The sequence below is a fragment of the Camellia sinensis genome, chromosome 8 (assembly GCF_055761805.1).
Source record: "Camellia sinensis isolate YWXY chromosome 8, ASM5576180v1, whole genome shotgun sequence".
Lineage (NCBI taxonomy): Eukaryota > Viridiplantae > Streptophyta > Magnoliopsida > Ericales > Theaceae > Camellia > Camellia sinensis.
The window spans coordinates 9,871,246-9,890,592 of record NC_138968.1 but is presented as its reverse complement, the minus strand read 5'-3'; the positions used below and the strand labels follow the sequence as shown (position 1 = coordinate 9,890,592).

Sequence of the window (19,347 nt, the reverse complement as noted above, 5' to 3'; positions counted from 1 at the left end):
GTAATAGAACCTAGGGGGCAGTTGTGGGGACATATTTTCTGTATACCAACACGTGGCATGGTGACGCCGACGTGTCAGCCGAGGTGCCACGTGCCCTGGTAGTTACGCCGAGGTAATCTCGGGGAAGCCGAGGTCATCTCCGAAGATGTCGGAGTCCGAAGATAAGGGACAAGAGTCCTAAGGCAAAGAGGGGACTTAGTTAAGATAAAGATGAAGCTCTTAGGGAGTTTATCTCTATCTCTTAAAGAGTCCAGAGTAAGCACTAAGATTGGAGTTCATAGAAGTCATACTTCTAGTTGGACTTGGATTGAGAGTATTATAAAAGAGAGGCACCCCCGTGGGTCTAAGGTATGTAATTCATACTTTGAGTATTCAGTTTAATACTTGATTGTCCTTAAGAATCATACTGACTTGATCGTCGGAGTGCCCCCGGGTGGAAGAACCACCGCCGGAGCTTTTCTTTTCTGTTACAGGTTGCTGGAGCCATCCATTCTGCCGGTGCTTAGCTGCTGATCACTAAACGGGCAGTGTGGTCAGATTTTTACCCACACATTTTCTATCCATATGTATTTTCTATATAATTTTTGTCTTACTAAACTTATTCCAACTACAAATCTCGTAACTACCACTAAATAATACCCTTTTCTTAACAAAAAAGTAAGGGTGAAATGAGATACATTAACCCAACTCGTATAATGTGTTAAACCAAAACAAGATGGGTGGAGAGAGAAAGATGGCATTCAACTACATGCACCATTTTTCTCACTCGTAGATGATCTGCTCCAATCGATAGGAAAGGCTATTGGATACACTATCACTTGGAGCACTATAAAGTAAAGCTTTAACTTTGCTTTCAATTATTCTAAAAGCTAACGATTCTCATCTGATGTTGGCTTTGCTTGACTTGGATATCCCCCCATCAAAATTAAAATCTTGTGAAGCATATACTTGTAAAGCCTGTTGTGCATGCATATTCATGATGAGAAATGTCCATAATGTAGGTAATTATTTAATAATTTTAGATCAACACGTTATTTTTTATTTTATCTATTACAATATATAAGAGTTTTAGACACTACAAAAAATTAAGGTTTTAGAGATCAAAATTTAGGGACCAAATTTTTAGGGACCAAATAATTTTGTTATGAAAAGTGTTGTCATTATATTTTTAGCAACAAAAATTGGACATTAATGATGAATTATTATCCTTTTGTAACTAAATTTTTTGTCTCAAAAAATAAATCATTTTGAGACCAAATTATTTATTCCTAAAAGTCTATTTATTAGTGACATTTTCAAATTTTGTCACTAAATGCCCTATTTTTGACTTTTCGAGACGACATTTTAGTGACTATCCCATGACGATGGAAATTGGTTTTTAAATGTCTTTTGCAACAAAATTTTTACTTTTAGAGACCAAAACATTTGATTTCTAAAACTCTTATATGTTGTAGTGAGAAATCAAGTTTTTTTTTTGTTTCTAAATATATAAATTTTGTTACAAAAAATATTTAGGGACTAATTTCAATTATTGCGAGGATAATTACTAAAAGATCGTTCCGAAAGATCAAAAAAGAGGCTTTTAGGGACAAAATTTAAAATGTCACTAATAAATGCTCTTTTAGGGATAAAATAACTTGGTCTCAAATAAGTTTTATTTTTTGAAACAAAACTTTTGGTCCTAAAAGGTTAGTAATTCATCACTAAATGTCCAATTTTGTCTCTAAAAATAAAATAATAACACTTTTGACGACAAAAATATTTTTTCTCTAAAAATAATTGTCCCTAAATTTTTGTTTCTAAAATCTTAATTTCTTGTAGTGACCTATTTATGAAAAATCTCTAATAAAAGTGAAACTCGAGAATTTACCTTTTTGCCTCTCTGAATAATTTGGACCTTGGATTCCACTCTATTTGATGATCTCGGAAACTGAATCATTTTTTGCTTCCACCATAGCGTGCGATCACCCTCAACATGTTAAGAATCCGTGAGACACGGAAATACAAAAGAATAAACACATAAAAATTGTAAATCATATACACAAAGAACATAATATTTATGTGGTTCACCCGAAACTAGGATACGGTCACTATAGTGTCACAACAATCAAAAAAAAGTTACACATGAAATATAGAGATAGCCAGTCCCCTCAACTATATATATCACAACAATCAAAAAAAAGTTGCACATGAAATATAGAGATAGCTAGTCCCCTCAACTATATATATATATATATATAAATTGGACTAACAAATCACAATTGTAAAAATACCAAATACAACAGACACCTTGCGTGGCTCGCATGTAGTACACGGCGCACTGCACAAAATGAAAGCATCGGAAATACACCAGAAAACAAGAAAACGAAAACAAAAAAAACAAATTCAGATTTGGTTTTTCTAAGGTTCTGGGTTTTCTTTTCATTTCAATTTTTAGCAATTAAACAACACTTTCTCTGCTTGGCATTTTTATTGATTATTGTGGTGTCCCAGTATCGAATAACAAATATATTTGTGCATTCAAATGTAAAGATAAACACAAAGGCTTACTCAATTTTTACAGCCCATGATTAAAGCAAAAGTTCATAGTGCACAAGGTAGAAAATTTCGAGCAAAGATGAACTTTTTATGCAACTATATATATCAACTTTTGCTTTTGCAAGCTAATATATCAAGCTCTTTTGCTTTTGAAAAAGATTAAACCTGTCTCCAATAAGAGGTATTACCTCACCAAGAGGGATTAGTTACCTGATAACCCATCACACATGATATTATTATTTAATAACAAATTAACTCGCAAATACATTTAATCTCATTATGTAAATGTGAAAGTTATTGAATCATTAGTTACATTTGACTAGTAGATTCACTCTCTTATGTATTATTTTATTATTAATTGATGATATCACATATTAACAGGGTTGACCCTGGGCAGAGGCCCACCAGGCCATAGCTTAAGGCCTTTCAAAATAGATCCAAAAAATGGTCTCTCCTATTATAGTTTAATGTAATATATTGAGTATGTTTTAAGTTCAAAAAAAATTCAACAATGCTACAGACCACTAAATCTCTACCACTAACACCACCACTAATGATGTGACAAGTTAAAAAACAAAAACTAAGATACAAAACACATGTGGCAGTGGGTGGGACCCACTGCCACATCCCTAGTGACCACTAAATCTCTACCACTAACACCACCACTAATGATGTGGCAAGTTAAAAAAAAAAAAAAAAAAAAACAAAAACTAAGATACAAAACACATGTGGCAGTGGGTCCCACCCACTGCCACATCTCTAGTGCAACCACTAATTAGTGGTCTGCATCATTTTTCAAAAAAATTAAAGAAGACCCAAACTAATTTAAAATAAAAATACCCATTACAAAATTAAAAGGCCTATTCAAAATTAAAAGGACTCATTCTCTCTCCCTATCTAATTCTTAATCTTAACTCTTAATTCAAATTTTCCAAAAATTTGAGAGAAGCGGCACAACAGAGTACTAACGAATTTCTCAAAAATTCAGAGCAGCAACACAGCACAGGTAGGTCTTTTTTTCTATTAAATTAATTAAATGTTTGTCTTGTCTTTAGCTCAATTGCTATTATAATATTAGTATTTATACAAATCTGCATCATCAAGAAGAATTAATCTTTTGTTACTTGTGCTATTATAACATTAGAAGTTTAATAGTTCATATCACATAATTTAAAAAGTTTTGTGCTTTGTTAAGTGATGGTGGTGCTCTTGTACTTATTTTGATTTAAAAAAGTATTTTGATCTTAGCTTATCATGACTCTTAAACGAAATTATCCGTCTGGATTTACAAAAAGGAAAAAGACTGGATTATACAAGAATGATTGATTTATTTACTTCTAAAAATGCAAGAAGTGCAATAATCAAGTGATACTTATTAGTTGTTGTAATATAATGTTAAGTATTTTTTGTGATTTTAACACAAATCTTGTCCTTTCCCTTCAATTTTTTTTTTCGTTGAATGAAAAAAAATAATATATGAAGTGTCCCAAATGATCTAGTGATATTTATTAATTAAGGCCTCGTTTGGGAATAGGCTAATTTAATTTAGTAACTTTTTGGCTATTTGGCTAAAATATGAGCTAAAAAAATTAGTATGTTCGGAATGACTTTTTAACTTTTTACGAAAAGATGTGCAAAAAGTAGAGAGAAAAGAGAATCTTTGACTTTTTGGTATGGGTTGTTAGCTTTTTGGTTTTTTTTAGTGACTTTTTGACTAAAAAAATCATTTGTCTAACGAGACCTAATTATCAACTTTAGACCTCAAAAATCTCAAGCCGGGCCTTCATACTAGCAATGATAACATATATAGTACATCCATTATACTTAAATTTTTCACTCAGAGTCTTGGAATCCAAGGTTAAGATGCATGGATTTGCACTTGACAATAATGCTATAGTGATTGAATTTGATATTAAATTTTGATACCATGGGATGTTTTGTTGGACACCATATAATTAAAAGAAAAATAATTAAGTTTCAAAATTTTAGCAGTTAAACTACATGTATATAAATTAATTAGGGAATCAAATACAACTTCTATAAAATCTATTTTATATGAAAAGGTGGTGTCTGATTATGCACTTAAAACTTAAAAAAAAAAAAAAAATACTTTAGAGTTCTAATTGAGCACCTTAATTCATTCTTAATGATGTGGAATGAACTCCACTCCTCACTCCTCATCCTTTCTCTCTCTATTATCTCTCTATTCCTCCTTATTAAAAGTCAAAATAACGATGATATATTAAGAGACATAGCCCCAATAAACTTTTAAATATACATTTAAGAAGTTAATAAATAAATATCTCTCACAACCACCATTTATATTACCAGGAGGAGCTGCCAATTCAAAGAAAAGAGTGATTTAATGGGTATATATCTTTAATCAATTAGTTATAACGGGTAAATTACACTGACACCTCCTAAAGTTTTTGCTTAATATAGATCCCTCCTCATATTTTAAAAATTACGTTTACCCTCTTTGTCAGATTAAAATAACATATTTATCCCTTTGCCTTTATATACATGAAATAATCGACAATGCTACGTAGCTCAAATTTTGTGGCTCAAAAGTTGCTCAAATGGCCAAAACGACGTCGTTTTGAGTACATAACAACATAAAAATGGCCAAAACGACGTCGTTTTGGCCCTTTGAGCCACTTTTGAGCCACAAAATTTGAGCTACAAGACATTTTCCTAAAATAATATAGATATTTTTTTGATGTCATTTCAAGAGAAATAACAATAATCTTCTTTAGTTTAACTCACACAAAAAATTAAGTTTTTTTTCGTGTTTTAAATTTTTACTGAATTTTTTTAATATTTTAAGTAATTTTTTATTATTTTTTTAGATACACCTAATCTAGATATATACTTAAGAAGTATAATATTTTATGATTTTTTTTAAATTCACCAAATATAAAAAAAAAACAAAAAGTCAATACATTATCTTATTTTGTTGAATTCGATGGATTTTTTTCTAAAATTTTTTGTACAAATTTTATACTTTTTAAATATATCTAAATTAAATTGATCTAATTTAGATATAATGGTGGAAATAGAAATGAAAAATTATATTCACATATAATAATTTATATAAAAAATATTTTAAAAATGTTGTGATAGTGATATTGTTATAAATATAAATCATACTTATGGGTGTTTTGTTTTAAAGTGAAAGGTCACCATTAAACTATATCATTGTGTTTGAAAATTCTATATAAAATTTATATTTGTATATCATCACTAAATAAGAATATGTTCAAGTAGAATTTAATGATGAAAAGTTGTAGAATGTAGTCATGATGATAGGAAGAAGAAATGGTAGGAAAAATGGCAAGATGGTTATTTAGAAAATTTTAGGGTATGACATCAGCAATCTAGGAGGCAATTTCTAATGAGATTACAAATTTCAAGGAGAGAAATGTAATTTTTCAAATATGAGCAGGATCTATATTAAACAGAAATCGCAAGGGGTGTTAGTGTAATTTACCCTAATATAAATTAAGATAAATATTATGTGTTACCGGTTTTGTGAGTAAATAATAGATATAATGGTAATACTATGTGGTAATATCTCTATTCAATAAGCAATATTCTTTTGCAGTAAGGACTACAATATTGTTGAGTTAATGGGTGACAAAATTGATCTACTTATGCAGCTTGTTATTGGTTGGTGATACCATGTTACACTCAATATTTTTTATTTTTTTTTTTGTTACCATTTAATATTACCTCAGATATGGATAACTACGGTTGATTCTTTTGTTTTACGACATTTATCAAATAATTAATGAAAAAATATATTATTATGTAATTTTGTGATGTAAAAAATTTAAAGAAACAAATGATATATAATAGTTCTAATAAATTAATGGAGCGTGGATGTGAACGCAAGTGATAATTGTGTCTTACACTAGGCACATTTTTTTTTATCGGCAAATCACTTATGGGAGAAAATCTCTCCACCCTTGACAAAGCATCTAAGTACTTGCACACCCTTAATTTAATCTCCTTAAGAAAAATTGAACCCGTGACTTCCTTGAGACTAAACTCTAAGAAAGGCATGGTAGCTAACTAGGTTAGGTCTAGTTAGTTTTACACTAGACACATTTAACTACACTAAATTAATTTATAATTATTTTTTCAATTTTTCATTTAACCCCATTCAAAAGCATCAAGAGGAAAAGGAAAATGATATTCTACTAAAATTTTTATACATAATTTACTTTTAGAATAATGTGAAAATAACAAATTTATAAATTGTGTTCACCAATAGGCCTTATGTTTTAAATGAAACTAAACAGAACACCTCATTCTATTTAACTTCATCACTTCCTTCTCCTTAGCCTTGTACACCTCTCTCTCTCTCTCTCTCTCTCTCTCCTACTGCAAATGTCTCAGGTCCTTACACGATCTCCCAAACACTGTGCCAAGCAAGGATTGAAGAACATAGAGGAGCACTACAAGAAGCTCTTCTATGCCTTCTCCACCTTTTTCCTCTCAATCCTATTCCTCATCTTTCTAGTTTGGCTCATCCTACACCCTTCAAAGCCCGAGTTCTCCCTCAAAGAAGCTGACCTCTACCAACTCAACCTCACAGCTCCACTTCCACATCTTCTCAACTCCTCTATCCAATTCACTCTCCTCTCCAAAAACCCGAACAAGAAAGTGGGCATATACTACGACGAGCTTCAAGTTTATGCCTCTTACAAGGGCCAACAGATAACTGTTGGTACTTCCCTTCCGCCCTTCTATCAAGACCATGACGAGAGCAACCTTCTGGCGGGGTCCTTAACTGGAACTGGGTTGCCTGCTGGGCCATCTTTTGGTTATGAGTTGGGCAGGGACCGGGCTGCCGGAAAACTGGTCATGAGTCTCAAGGTAATGGATTTTTAGAATCCTATATATAGAGAATCACCCTTCACATCTTAACTCATGAAAAATTTCAGAAGTTTTTTTATACACACAGAATATTGTCGTTATTCTTTTATATTTTTTGGGCAATTCGTTACAGACTTAATATCCGGGTTTGTGTCATTCATTATTATGCACATGTCAAATATTCTGTAAGATTTTGGATTGTATCGTATAGTCGTAATTCGTCTATTAAAATATACATAAATACGAATATAAATTCATAACAACGATTTGTTGTCTCTCTCCCCAATTTTACAGATTTATGTATTATTTATTGTTATTTGATTTTTGATTTTTATAGTTTATTGTGCTGATGTATTTTGTGAAAGTGAATTATATTTAAATGATTTGGTGCATATCAATTCCCGACAGATGAATGGAAGGCTTAGGTGGAAAGTGGGGACTTGGGTTTCAGGCAGGAACAGGTTCAATGCCAATTGTGTAGCTGTTGTGGATTTTCGAACCTCAGGTCAACTGAGTTCTAAGCAAGGGACTCAGTGTTCCACTACAGTTTGATTGATATGATTAATCAATACAGTAAATTTGTTTAGCAACTAATGTAATGAGCTCTCTACTTTGCATGTTTTGTTTCTAAGGTTGGTTTGTTAATGTAAAGCTTCGTATTTTTTTATTTTATTTTTTCAAAAAATATATATTTTACATTATTTGATGCTTGGTATGACAAAAAATGAAAGCTAACAAAGGACATTTTTTGCTATTGACAAAGAATAAGTTTATTTAGGTCAAAATAATTTCTACTTTTGAAAAGTAAAAAAAATTGTCTAAATTAAAGTCTTAACAATGTCACTACTTTACTACGGTGACCATAACACCTGTACCACCCTACCCCCACCAATAGCGAATTGAGATCCTCCACTTCATCTCTCTTCTTCATTCCTTTCTTGCAAGATCTTCGGGCCCACTTTAAGGCCCAATTTTGATAATCCGTACCGTTCATATTTTAAGATTTATTCATTGTATCATACTTGTAAAAAATCAAGTTGATCAGATATCAGAAAGTATATGTTCGGAAAACTGTTTATTAAAAAATAGTTTGTAGTCCCAATTTTCTGAACGCATACTTTCTAATATCCGATCAAATTGATTTTTTACAGATATGATATACTGAATAAATATTAAAATATGAACGGTTCGAATTATCAAAATTGATCCTCAAAGTGGAGCCGAAAGCCCCTACAAGGAGGAAATGAAGGAGAGAGATGAAGGGGAGGATCCTTGCTCACCAATAGCACTACTATTATAACCACTACGTATCATAGTTAATTAGTACAGTACGTAAGCTATGCAAGGACCTTCTATCATAAGTAGATACCAGTCACTACAAGAAATTAGACTTTCGCCGACCAAAATCTTAGTCGCCAAAGGTCACCTTTTTAGTCGCCAAAACCAATTAGCGACTAAATTTTTTTGTCGCCAACTTAGTCGCCTAAACCCTGTCGGCGAATGTTTTAGCGACTAAACGCAAGTTTGGTCACTGAAAGTGCAACATTTGGCTACTAATTTGTGTAGTCGGCAAATGTGACCCTTTGGCGACTAAAAAAATAGTCGTCGAAAAGGTAGTTTTTCGCTACTGAATTATTGGTCGCCAAACGTCAACGTTTGGCTACTAAAGTTGGGTTAGTCGGCAAAAGTGATATTTTTGGCGACCAAAATATTAGTTGCCGAAAGTTATAACAAAACTAATTTGAACTATTTAGAGACTAAAGTTTTAGTCGCTAATTGAACTATTTGCCGACCATGGCATTTAGTCGCCAAAGGATGCCAACTTTTATTCATTTTGCTACTATATTATTAGTGGCCAAAACATTTGAAAATTGTTTTTGGCTACCAAAATAGTTAGTAGCCAAATACTATATTACAAATTTTTTTTTTTTTTTTTAAATTTCTGAACCACCTGTATCCATTATTAGTACAACCTATACAATGTATAATCAATAAAATCCATCAATACTAAATATATATTATCAACCATTCGACAATGTGCATGCCAAAAATTCCATTTGACATCCAATTCCATTCCATTCCACATATGTAATACATATTCCATACGACCCAAGTATATTCCAACCTCAATAATTTAGTAATACAAAATACATTCCCTCCATTCGACATATGTAATACAAAATATCAACCTAATAATCAATCCTAAAATTAGTAAATAAAATTGGAGTGTAAAATATACAATTCTGGTGCTGCATTCTTAAATATACATTCATTTCTGAGTTTCCACAAGGACCAAAGAGTTATTGTTAGGATGGCTCCCCCCACCCAACACACACACACACTACGAATGCCTACAGTGGGAAGGGAAATAGCAGGTGCACCTCACTCTCCTGATTCTCTTCTTGTCCTTCTTCCACACCATATGGGTCCTGACCAGAGCTTGTGAAGGAGAGTACAATTCATTGTTGCTAGAGCACAGCTGAAATGAGTAAAGACATAAAATGAATCCCACTGGGTTGAATTTGAAATTAGGTGATTATAAATATGATACATGCACAATTATATATTTTTTTGATGGTGAATTAATTTAAATAAATCACATAAAAAACTAAATGCTCAAATACTTCCGAGATACTTGCCATCAACAATCCTCATTTTGTGTTGATTCTAAATAACTTACAATCTTGCTTTCCCCAATCATGCTAGATTCATCGATGGCAAGAGAATGACCAGAAATTATGATTCCATCTGCTGGGACCTGGGAAAAATGGAAAGGTAACAACCTATTTTTTCTCGTGTTCATAAGCAGTAATATCTACAGTTGCAATAGTGGATTCATAAAAATAAATTTGTATGTCCGACAAATCAAACTCACTTAAATAGGCTACACTCACCTGATCACCAATCTTAAGAGGTATAACATCACCAACAACAATGTCATATATTGAAAATAAACAATGTCGTATAGCATCCTAAGGTTAATAGATTAAAAATAAAGTAAATGCTTCATGTTGTAATTGCACACCTCCAATTGCATATTTCTCTTTATTCATGGGAAGCACTACCATTACAAGTGGTATATCTAATTGAATGGCTGATCTTCCAAAATGTTTATTCACAGAAAAGGGTATTTATTCATATGATGGAGGTAAGACTGTAAACATGTCTATTAGGATTACATATCATGTAAGCTAGTAAGATAAAAGCATATTTATTCTTATTAAGAGTTCAAATTTTAAAAATTACTGCAAAAAAACATCAAATCGCTATTTATGGCTTGATGCATACAAATTTCATTCGGTAAGGAACAGAACATGGTTCACCTTACCAGAACATGGTTCACCTTTTTTTTCTGACAACAAAGAAAAAATCTCAATTTTCAATAAGCCTCAACACAGCTTCCATTTATTTTGCATCACATAGTTTGCAAATATTTGGGGAAAAAATAAAATCCTCAAATATTTTTTTGATAGACAATATATGTTTTTAAATTTACCTTGTGTATAAGCAATCTCCACAAAACTGCCCTCGGCCCAACTTGCACTTGCTGCAATTGGTACGGTGACCAATAGTTTTCTGCCTGTAAGAAATTAGATCATAGCTGATTATAATTCACTGCATATGTTTGCTAGGACAAAGAGTGTATATCATAATTATAGAAACGAATAATACAAACAGAAGGGTGATGCACTTACAAGTCATTGATAGCAATCAAAGAAATAAACAACAAAATACAGTATAAATTTAATTGAAGCAAATTACAATGATGATCATATTTTAATTTCACAAGAAATTACAGAAACCCATTTTTAAATTTCTGGGATCACAAAAGATAGGCTTCATTTTTAACTCTTAAGCTCCCCTATTTATTTTAAAAAATGATGAAGTCAATGGATTATATTATGCAGTCACTTTCCTTGATAGATTGTGCACCCTACTACTTGCAGAGCTACGCTGCCTACGGTTTACCAACTAATCGGCCAACATAAAATGATGGCCTACCATTGACTCATGTTGCTCTGTGTTATGCACAAATGATGAACAACTCTGGATACCTTCAGTAAATAATTATCTTGCTTAAGATAATTTAAAAAAATGTGATCCATTACACAATGCTCCCACTTAAGATAATGAAGGCAATATTCTCAAGCAAACTAGAAAACTACAATGGACATAGTGACCATAATAAAGAAATGAAAAGCATTTTCAGTGCTTAATAAAACGATTTTTTAGGAATAATCTTCTCTTCAAATTGCTGAGTGTTTTGCCTTCCACAAAATCTATTGATGTCCCTGTTAGTGAGAATATTTCAATTACAATTGGACTGCACAATGATTAGGATCACTTCCTTTCCTATCTAGGATTAAGCCATTATCTTGAAAAGGAATCACTTCCATACCCTTTTTAGGGGTGCACACACATTGTAGATTTGTCCTAATAATTATTATATCCAATAGAAGTTGCTCAGAACAAATGAATGAATTCCCAAATTTCCTAAGCATATATCAGAGTTCCAAATCAAAGGTCTCATGACTAATGAAAAGAACAACCTAAATCTATATCAAATAAAAGTTCTTAGAACTACGGTCAGCCCATTGTGAGTTTCCACAAGGACCAAAGAGTCATTGCTCACCACTAGGAAGAAAAAAAAAAAAAAAAACTTTATAATTTGATCCACCTTTATAATTTTAAAACAAGGATTCACAATATATCTGCAAAGTAGCAAAAAGACTAGGCATATACATCGAACACTCCACATGTTCATTATTATATTCATGGGAGACATTTCCATCAACAATGCAAAGAAGGAAATTGATGGCCTGCTTCTTCAATTCCCATTCATAAACAATATCAGTTGTTTGGTTTTTATTTTATTATTTTTTGGGTTATCATGGAAACACATAGGCAGTCATCTATGATATGCAGATTGATTTAAAACCCAACTAAATAGATTTTTCAGAAAGTGTATTGCTTTGTGCTTCAATTAATTGAAATTGAAAATAAAAAAGAGGATAGGAAAGTATGATTTCTAACATTACATTTAGATTTGAAGCAATGTAACTCTCTTATATTGTTAATGAATTTATATATATTCACAAAATTTTAATACTAAACCATTACCCAAAAAAAAAAAAAAAAAGACAATCTAAATCAACTAGTTTTAATGCATCACAATTACAAATACTTCAATCTTCATTGCAACTTCAATCAAATCATCACAAAACTTTATTTTCACCACCCAACTGCAGCTACTAACAATTGACTCTGCTACCCCCAATACCACAACAAAACGTTGATTTTGAGTTCAACTTCAGCCAAACTACCACAAAACTACATTCCCTGAAAACTACACAGAAACCCTGTTAACTATCACAAAACTTTGATTTTGTTTTCAATTTCATCTGATTCAATTTCCAATTTTTTCAACTGGGTTTTCAACTACAGAAGACATAAACCTAGTGATTTAAGAGTAGAACCTCAGCGAGATCGGCCTGGTGACCAGGGTTGTGCTGTGACTCGGGTCGAATCTCGATATCTGCGGACTCGTCAACAATTTCTTGCATAGTGTTCTGAATGAACTCATTGAAGGAATCGAGCTGTTGACGAACTAGACCCTTCTCTTCGAAGTAAGCACTGATTACGGCCCAAGCGTCTTCTTGAGTGATCTCATCTTCGTCTTCATCGTTGTAGCTTGGATCGTACTCTTCTTCCAAGTCCATTCTAGACAAAAATTTTACAGTTGGGACAGAGGAGAGTGAAAATCAGAGATGGGTTTTGGAGGGTTAGCTTCGTCGGGGAGTCTCCAAGGGTCAGAGTGAGAGAGAGAATGAAATGTGTTGAAGATTTGGGGGCTTGATAAATCCCTCCAAAATTTAAAATGTTTCCCCCCAATTATTTTAATTTTTTGGTGACCAACATTATATTTCGTCGCTGAAAATCAACTTTTGGCGACTAAAATTTTAGTCGCCAAAAATTAATTTTTTATTTTACATTTGCCGACCAAAGGTTTTAGTAGCCAAATGTACACCAACGGCGACTAACATTATATTTCGTCGCTGAAAATCAACTTTTGGCGACTAAAATTTTAGTCGTCAAAAGGTAAAAATTAATTTTTTATTTTACATTCGCCGACCAAAGGTTTTAGTCGCCAAATGTACACCAACGGCGACTAACATTATATTTCGTCGCTGGAAATCAACTTTTGGCAATTAAAATTTTAGTCGCCAAAAGGTAAAAATTAATTTTTTATTTTACATTTGCCGACCAAAAGTTTTAGTAGCCAAATGTACACCTACAATGACTAAATTTGTTTTTTGTCGCCAATTTCTAGCATTTTTGCAGACTAAATTTCTTTTAGTTGCTAATTGTGATATTTTTAGCTACTAAATTTTTTTTAGTCACCAATAATCAATATTCCCCGACTAAAAAAAATTAGTAGCTAAATATTTGACTTTTTCCGACGAATTTTATTTTTGGTAGCCGATTCCGTAACTTTTGGCGACTAAATTTGTTTTAGTCGCCAAAAATGGTCGCCAAAAATATATTTCCTTGTAGTGAGTGCTAGTTACTGTCAATAGCGGAGACTGGAATTTAATATAGGGGACATCTATTAATTATAATTATAATTTTTTTTTCTCAATCAATAACAATAACATAATAATAATTTTTTAAGCTAATGTTAAACATAAAAAATTAATATTCATTATAAAAAAAAATTAATTTTAAACTTTCACTACAACATTATTTTAATTTAGTGATATTTGAAAGTGTCATGAAACTATTCTTTTAATGGCATTTTTTAGTTTTGTGACATTTTAAATAAGTGTCATTTATACCTATGCCACGGTAGATACTGGTGGCACCTCAGCGACACTACTATACTATCATGGCTAAAGACTTTCAATGACATTTTGATGTCATGATAGACACTATTTGTAACAGTATCAAGCGCCATTAAAAGCAAATTTAGTGGCACTTCAGTGACACTTATAAGTGTCATTACACCATCAAAGCTAAATATTTTCAGTGACACTTTAATGTCATGGTATACACTATTCGTGACGCTATCAAGTGCCATTAAAAAAGACTTACAATTTAAAAAATGCCACTACATGGATTTTTAATGTCGCTTGTTATGCCACAATTGATATTTTTAACAACTTCATAAATGCTACTAAACCCAATTCATTTGTGTCATTAAATGGATATAAGTGCCATTGGAGCTTATTTTAGTGACACTTTGCAAAGCTACTACCACTACTACGAAATGCCACTTATACGTTTTTTTCATTGACACTTTTAAAAGCCACAACTAAGCATGCATAAATGTCTATAAAAATTGAATCAATTTTATAAAAAAAATTGAATACTAATTGCCACATCTTATAATAATTTGACATCCATTCATCCTGTAATATTTTTATAATAATAAACAAATATTACCACCATAAAATCATCACATCAAAAACAAAAAAATTCAAACCATAATCATTTTTTTATCTAAAAATATAAATTTATTAATATTGCAATACAAATCATAATCAAAATTATAAAATATTCTACCACACTAACGAGGTTAAAGCAAAAAAAAATTAAAAAAAAATTATTCTAATCATAAGTTCTGAAAAGCCATAGTGATATCCATCTTCCGAAGAGACAAATTATCAAAACAAATTTAGTTCCTAAATTCTCAACCTCACTTGTATAAATATTCTTGGTTAGCATCTGCAACTTACGAAATTTGCATCTACAAGATAAACATATAAAGTTAATTGAAACTATATTAAGTTAATATAAATTTGTTAATGAAATTAGTATTTTCGAAAGAAATATATCACAAATGGAGCAGGTCAAACAACATGAGCTCCAATAGTTTGTCCAATTGTTTTGACAAATCCATATGATCGAATCAAGCTCTCATTAGATTGGACTGGCACTTGAACATGTAAATCCCAATAGTCAGGTTTTAATTCTTCCCCTTTCTACTTCTTTAGATGGGTCTGTGCTTTTAAGTACTTCGATTTCAACTGTTTCTATTGGCCTAATGATACTTTTTAAAACAATTTTATCTCCCCCCTGTACATCAAGATTTAACTACTTAAGTAATTATATATTTACAATTAATAAATAATATTTAAAAAATAAATTAGTATAAAATGCCAGTGTGAAAATGATCACAACTAAAAGTGATATGCATTTCTCTAGTAAATAAGCAAGTCACATGATTTAATCACTTAATTGGAACTTTTAGGAATACCATGTTTATGAATGCAAAATAAATAAATAAATAAATAAATAAATAAAAATAATAATAATAATAAATAACATAGATGAGGCTTTAGAATCTTTCTTGAAGTGATAGTGTGAAAAGAGATTAGTATTATTTTGTCATCATATTCATCCTTACAAACAAAAAAAATGTACAAAAAAAAAAACTAGAATAAAAACAGAGCAAAATAATGCAAAATCTCACTGAAGCATTTAAACAAACACTTGCAAGACATTATATAAAATCATAATATAAATACAATAATAGTAAATCACAATTAACCTTTTATATTAAAAGATGAAAATTAATAAATTCATGAGTTAAAAGATTACATTTTTCAAATTGTATCAAGTTTTATGCCTAAAATAAGAAGATCATAAATAAGTGGCAAAGATAGAAATATTGTATGTGTTTGATGAGAGTGGGAAAGAGAGAAAGAATACCTCATAAACTCCAACTAAATATAAAGGTATTCTTATCCGTACACAACTAAATATAAATTAAGTATACAAAAAAAATATAAAAAAATAATATGGTGGATTAATCTTGCATAAAAAGTTAGTAAGACCCACCATTCTGAAAAAAATAAAGTTAATATAATTTAATCATAAGTAAATTACTAAAAAAGTATAAAAATACACCGTTTCATTCTTAAATCATTCGAATTGACCAAAACTCAAATAATAAAAGTTGTACAGAATCAAATTTCCTAAAAAAACATTGCGAACGAATTTAGTAGAAACTGAACAAGTTGAGAGAAAAACTTGATAGAAGAATTTAAACAGAATTCGACTAAAAAATCTGAAGCTGAAAATGAAAAGAAACTGCCCTAAAATAATTTTTTCGAAAAATTTCAAAACACGAAAAGTGTTTAGAATAATGTTTTACTTTACTTTACGCGAATCAATGAAAATGAGCTCGTTTCATAGGTTAAAACAGCATCTAAAGTTTGCATTACTAAAATGAATAAAAACTATTGTAACCAAGATTATCTGATTACAAGTTCTAATTGATTTTTTTAGTAAAAAGTTAAAATAAAAAAGTTGTCTAGAATTACGTATACATGTCTCTGCCCAAATTTCATAATTTATTGAGGTCGTTTACTATTTTTCGAGATGTACAAATCAATACAATTAAACTATACCAATAAACTAATATTTAATTCTTTGTATTTTAACTCTACCACTTCGGCCCTTCATTTTCGGCCTACACATATATCTCATGTGCCTCCCGTATACCTAACACCGCTTCGAAGCCAAACTTGCACAGGGATATCATCCCGAGTTTGACTCACACTCCACGAACGGTTAGCATATAGGTACGCGCGTAAATCAAAGCACTCGTCTACTCTTGAAAACGAAGCAACAATATATATATATATACACAACCTCTCATCTACTCACAAGAACAAATATAACAATGCCGAGCCTAAGGCATTTAAATCAATCTCATAATCCTTATTTTTTTTTATACACTTTTTCTCACTAACACTCAAACAAAACAACAATTCCTGGAGTCATGGTGGAGTATTCGAAATTTATCTATGGATTCCTAGTTTATTTTAATTTCATATATCCATGAGTGTGATTACAACCATAAAATAAATATATATAAAAATCATAAACCTTTCATACACAACTAACCAAAATAATTGAAATCAATTCATCATCTGTATACCAATATAATATTAAACTAACATCAAATAAATAAATAAAAATAATAAAATAAACATAAATTAAGAATTGTGTTTTACACTCACAATTATTTTTCAAAAATCAAAAAAATACTTAAAGAATTAATAAAATGACCAAAATAAAATCCTAACCGCTTTTTTTTTCCATCTCCTCCCTCTCCCGCCATCTCGACTTCTCTCTCTCGGCTGCTGCTGCACCATATGTGATTTTGCTTTTTTTTTTTTTTCTTTTCATTTTCCAAATGACAGTCCTATTACAGTCTAATCACAATTATATAACCTAATAACTATTATATTATATTATACAAATATAACATAAATACAAAAAACATAAATATAATATATATTTTATTAATATATAAAACATTTTTTTATATATAAAATATGTAAATATTCGGATTAATTATATATAATTAAATCTCACATTAAATTAATTATAATTACCGCCGTTAAAAAAACCGCCGTTAATGCCCTGTTTTGGCGTAGTGGAAATTAATAAAATCCAAAAAAATAAAATAAAGTAATAATAATAATAAATGATGACTTAAGAAAAAATTAGGATCACTACAGTTTGTTTCGTTTGAGTTCCCTTATTTCTTTCGTTATAAAAAAATATTAAAAAAAAATGGTGGAGAATGAGGCCAGATGCATCACATGGATTAGGTTTGTTCATATTTTAAATAAAAAAATAAATATTAATTTTGGTCCTTATATTTTTAATTAAATCAATTGTAACCTGTAATTTTTAATTTTGTGTCAATTTAGTCCAATTAATAATACCGTTAATGTTTTTGATAAAAAATGATCACTGAATTTGTTGAGGTTAACTCAACGAATTGAGAAAATCTATTATTTTACCTCTAAAAGAATGACATATGCCACTTGTATGCATATTTGTCAGTAAAAAATGCTAACAATTAGGGCTAATTACACTATTAGTCCATCTATTTTGGTTATTATGTCATTTTAGTCTTTGTAATTTCAATTGAATTGATTTCAACCTTGAATTTTTTAATTTGTCTCAAATTGGTCCAATTGATAGCTTTTTTTTTTATGACAAATGCAACCTGCCATCGTTTTAGAAGTAAAACAAAATACTTGGTTAATTTAGTGACTTAATCTTAACCAATCCAATGGAAATTTTCTACCAAAGACCTTAAAGATGTTATCAATTTAACTTAATTGACGTAAAATTTAAAATTAAATGTCAAAATTGAGTCAATTAAAACTATATAGAATAACAAAATGTAAGGATTATTAATGTAATTTACTCAACAGTTATAAGCAATTAAAATAAATTGAGATAAATCCTTAAATTTACAGTCAAAATCGAGTTAATTGAAACAACATAGACTAAAATTCAAGAAACTTTATCATTGTACAGGAGAGTAATTTGAAATTTTATTTTTCCTGTTAAGTCATATAAAGCCATTGATCAATTTTGTATATGTGGCAAGTACAGTTAAAAAAACATGTTATATTGAATTTAATTTATTTGTTTTTATTTATTTTGTGCATTTTAAAAATTTTGAAAATATATTGGCATTTTTTGCCATTAAATAGTTGGAAAGTTTTTGGCTTAGCAGCATTTCTCAAAATGTTATAAAATATTTATTTATGACACTTTTCACCTAGTGCCCTAAAAAGCAACTTGCACCTACCTAATTTAGTGACATTTTTTTTAAAATGCCATTGCTACTAAAGTTTAGTGGCATCTATTGATAAATGTCACTAAAACAATTTCTTGTGTCATTCTTTTATAAAATGCCATAAAATTAATGTGACATTTTTTCGTTGAAATGCCATTAGAGCCTTATATGTTTGTGATTTTGTGACATTTTTCTAAAATGTGTCATCAAATATTATTTTTGTGAAATTTTCTAAAAACATGTCACTAGTGCAATGCCATTAAAGTGTGTTTTTATTGTAGTGTTTTATAAATGACCCTGACGAGTTTTCATCTTTT

The 19,347-nt window shown here is 30.4% G+C and overlaps 2 protein-coding genes across 3 annotated transcripts; one reads left to right on the top strand and one right to left on the bottom strand.

The window, feature by feature from the left end:
• Positions 1-6,823: 6,823 nt before the first annotated feature.
• LOC114259250 (NDR1/HIN1-like protein 26) lies at positions 6,824-8,086 on the top strand. The gene is made up of 2 exons (XM_028199260.2): positions 6,824-7,419; positions 7,828-8,086. Exons 1-2 carry the CDS (start codon positions 6,931-6,933, stop codon positions 7,969-7,971), a joined length of 633 nt encoding a protein of 210 aa, XP_028055061.1. The 5' UTR covers positions 6,824-6,930; the 3' UTR covers positions 7,972-8,086.
• Positions 8,087-9,521: 1,435 nt separating this feature from the next.
• LOC114259251 (DNA-directed RNA polymerase II subunit RPB2-like) lies at positions 9,522-13,263 on the bottom strand. 2 transcript variants are annotated; one of them, XM_028199261.2, is made up of 4 exons: positions 12,897-13,263; positions 10,916-10,999; positions 10,100-10,177; positions 9,522-9,898 (listed from the first exon to the last, which is right to left on the bottom strand). In XM_028199261.2, exons 1-4 carry the CDS (start codon positions 13,137-13,139, stop codon positions 9,761-9,763), a joined length of 543 nt encoding a protein of 180 aa, XP_028055062.2. In that variant the 5' UTR covers positions 13,140-13,263; the 3' UTR covers positions 9,522-9,760. The 2 variants fall into 2 exon arrangements, with proteins under 2 accessions (XP_028055062.2, XP_028055063.1); XM_028199262.2 differs by lacking the exon at positions 10,100-10,177.
• Between the last annotated feature and the right edge of the window lie 6,084 nt (positions 13,264-19,347).

Bases quoted from the DNA above. Each gene is read 5' to 3' on its own strand.
- LOC114259250 (XM_028199260.2), top strand. From the start codon at position 6,931: ATGTCTCAGGTCCTTACACGATCTCCCAAACACTGTGCCAAGCAAGGA. The intron at 7,420-7,827 runs GTAATGGATTTT...AATTCCCGACAG, and splicing joins AACTGGTCATGAGTCTCAAG to ATGAATGGAAGGCTTAGGTG.
- LOC114259251 (XM_028199261.2), bottom strand. From the start codon at position 13,139: ATGGACTTGGAAGAAGAGTACGATCCAAGCTACAACGATGAAGACGAA. The intron at 11,000-12,896 runs GTTCTACTCTTA...AATTTCTTACAG, and splicing joins ACCAGGCCGATCTCGCTGAG to GCAGAAAACTATTGGTCACC. The intron at 9,899-10,099 runs GTAAGTTATTTA...TACTCATTTCAG, and splicing joins TGATTGGGGAAAGCAAGATT to CTGTGCTCTAGCAACAATGA.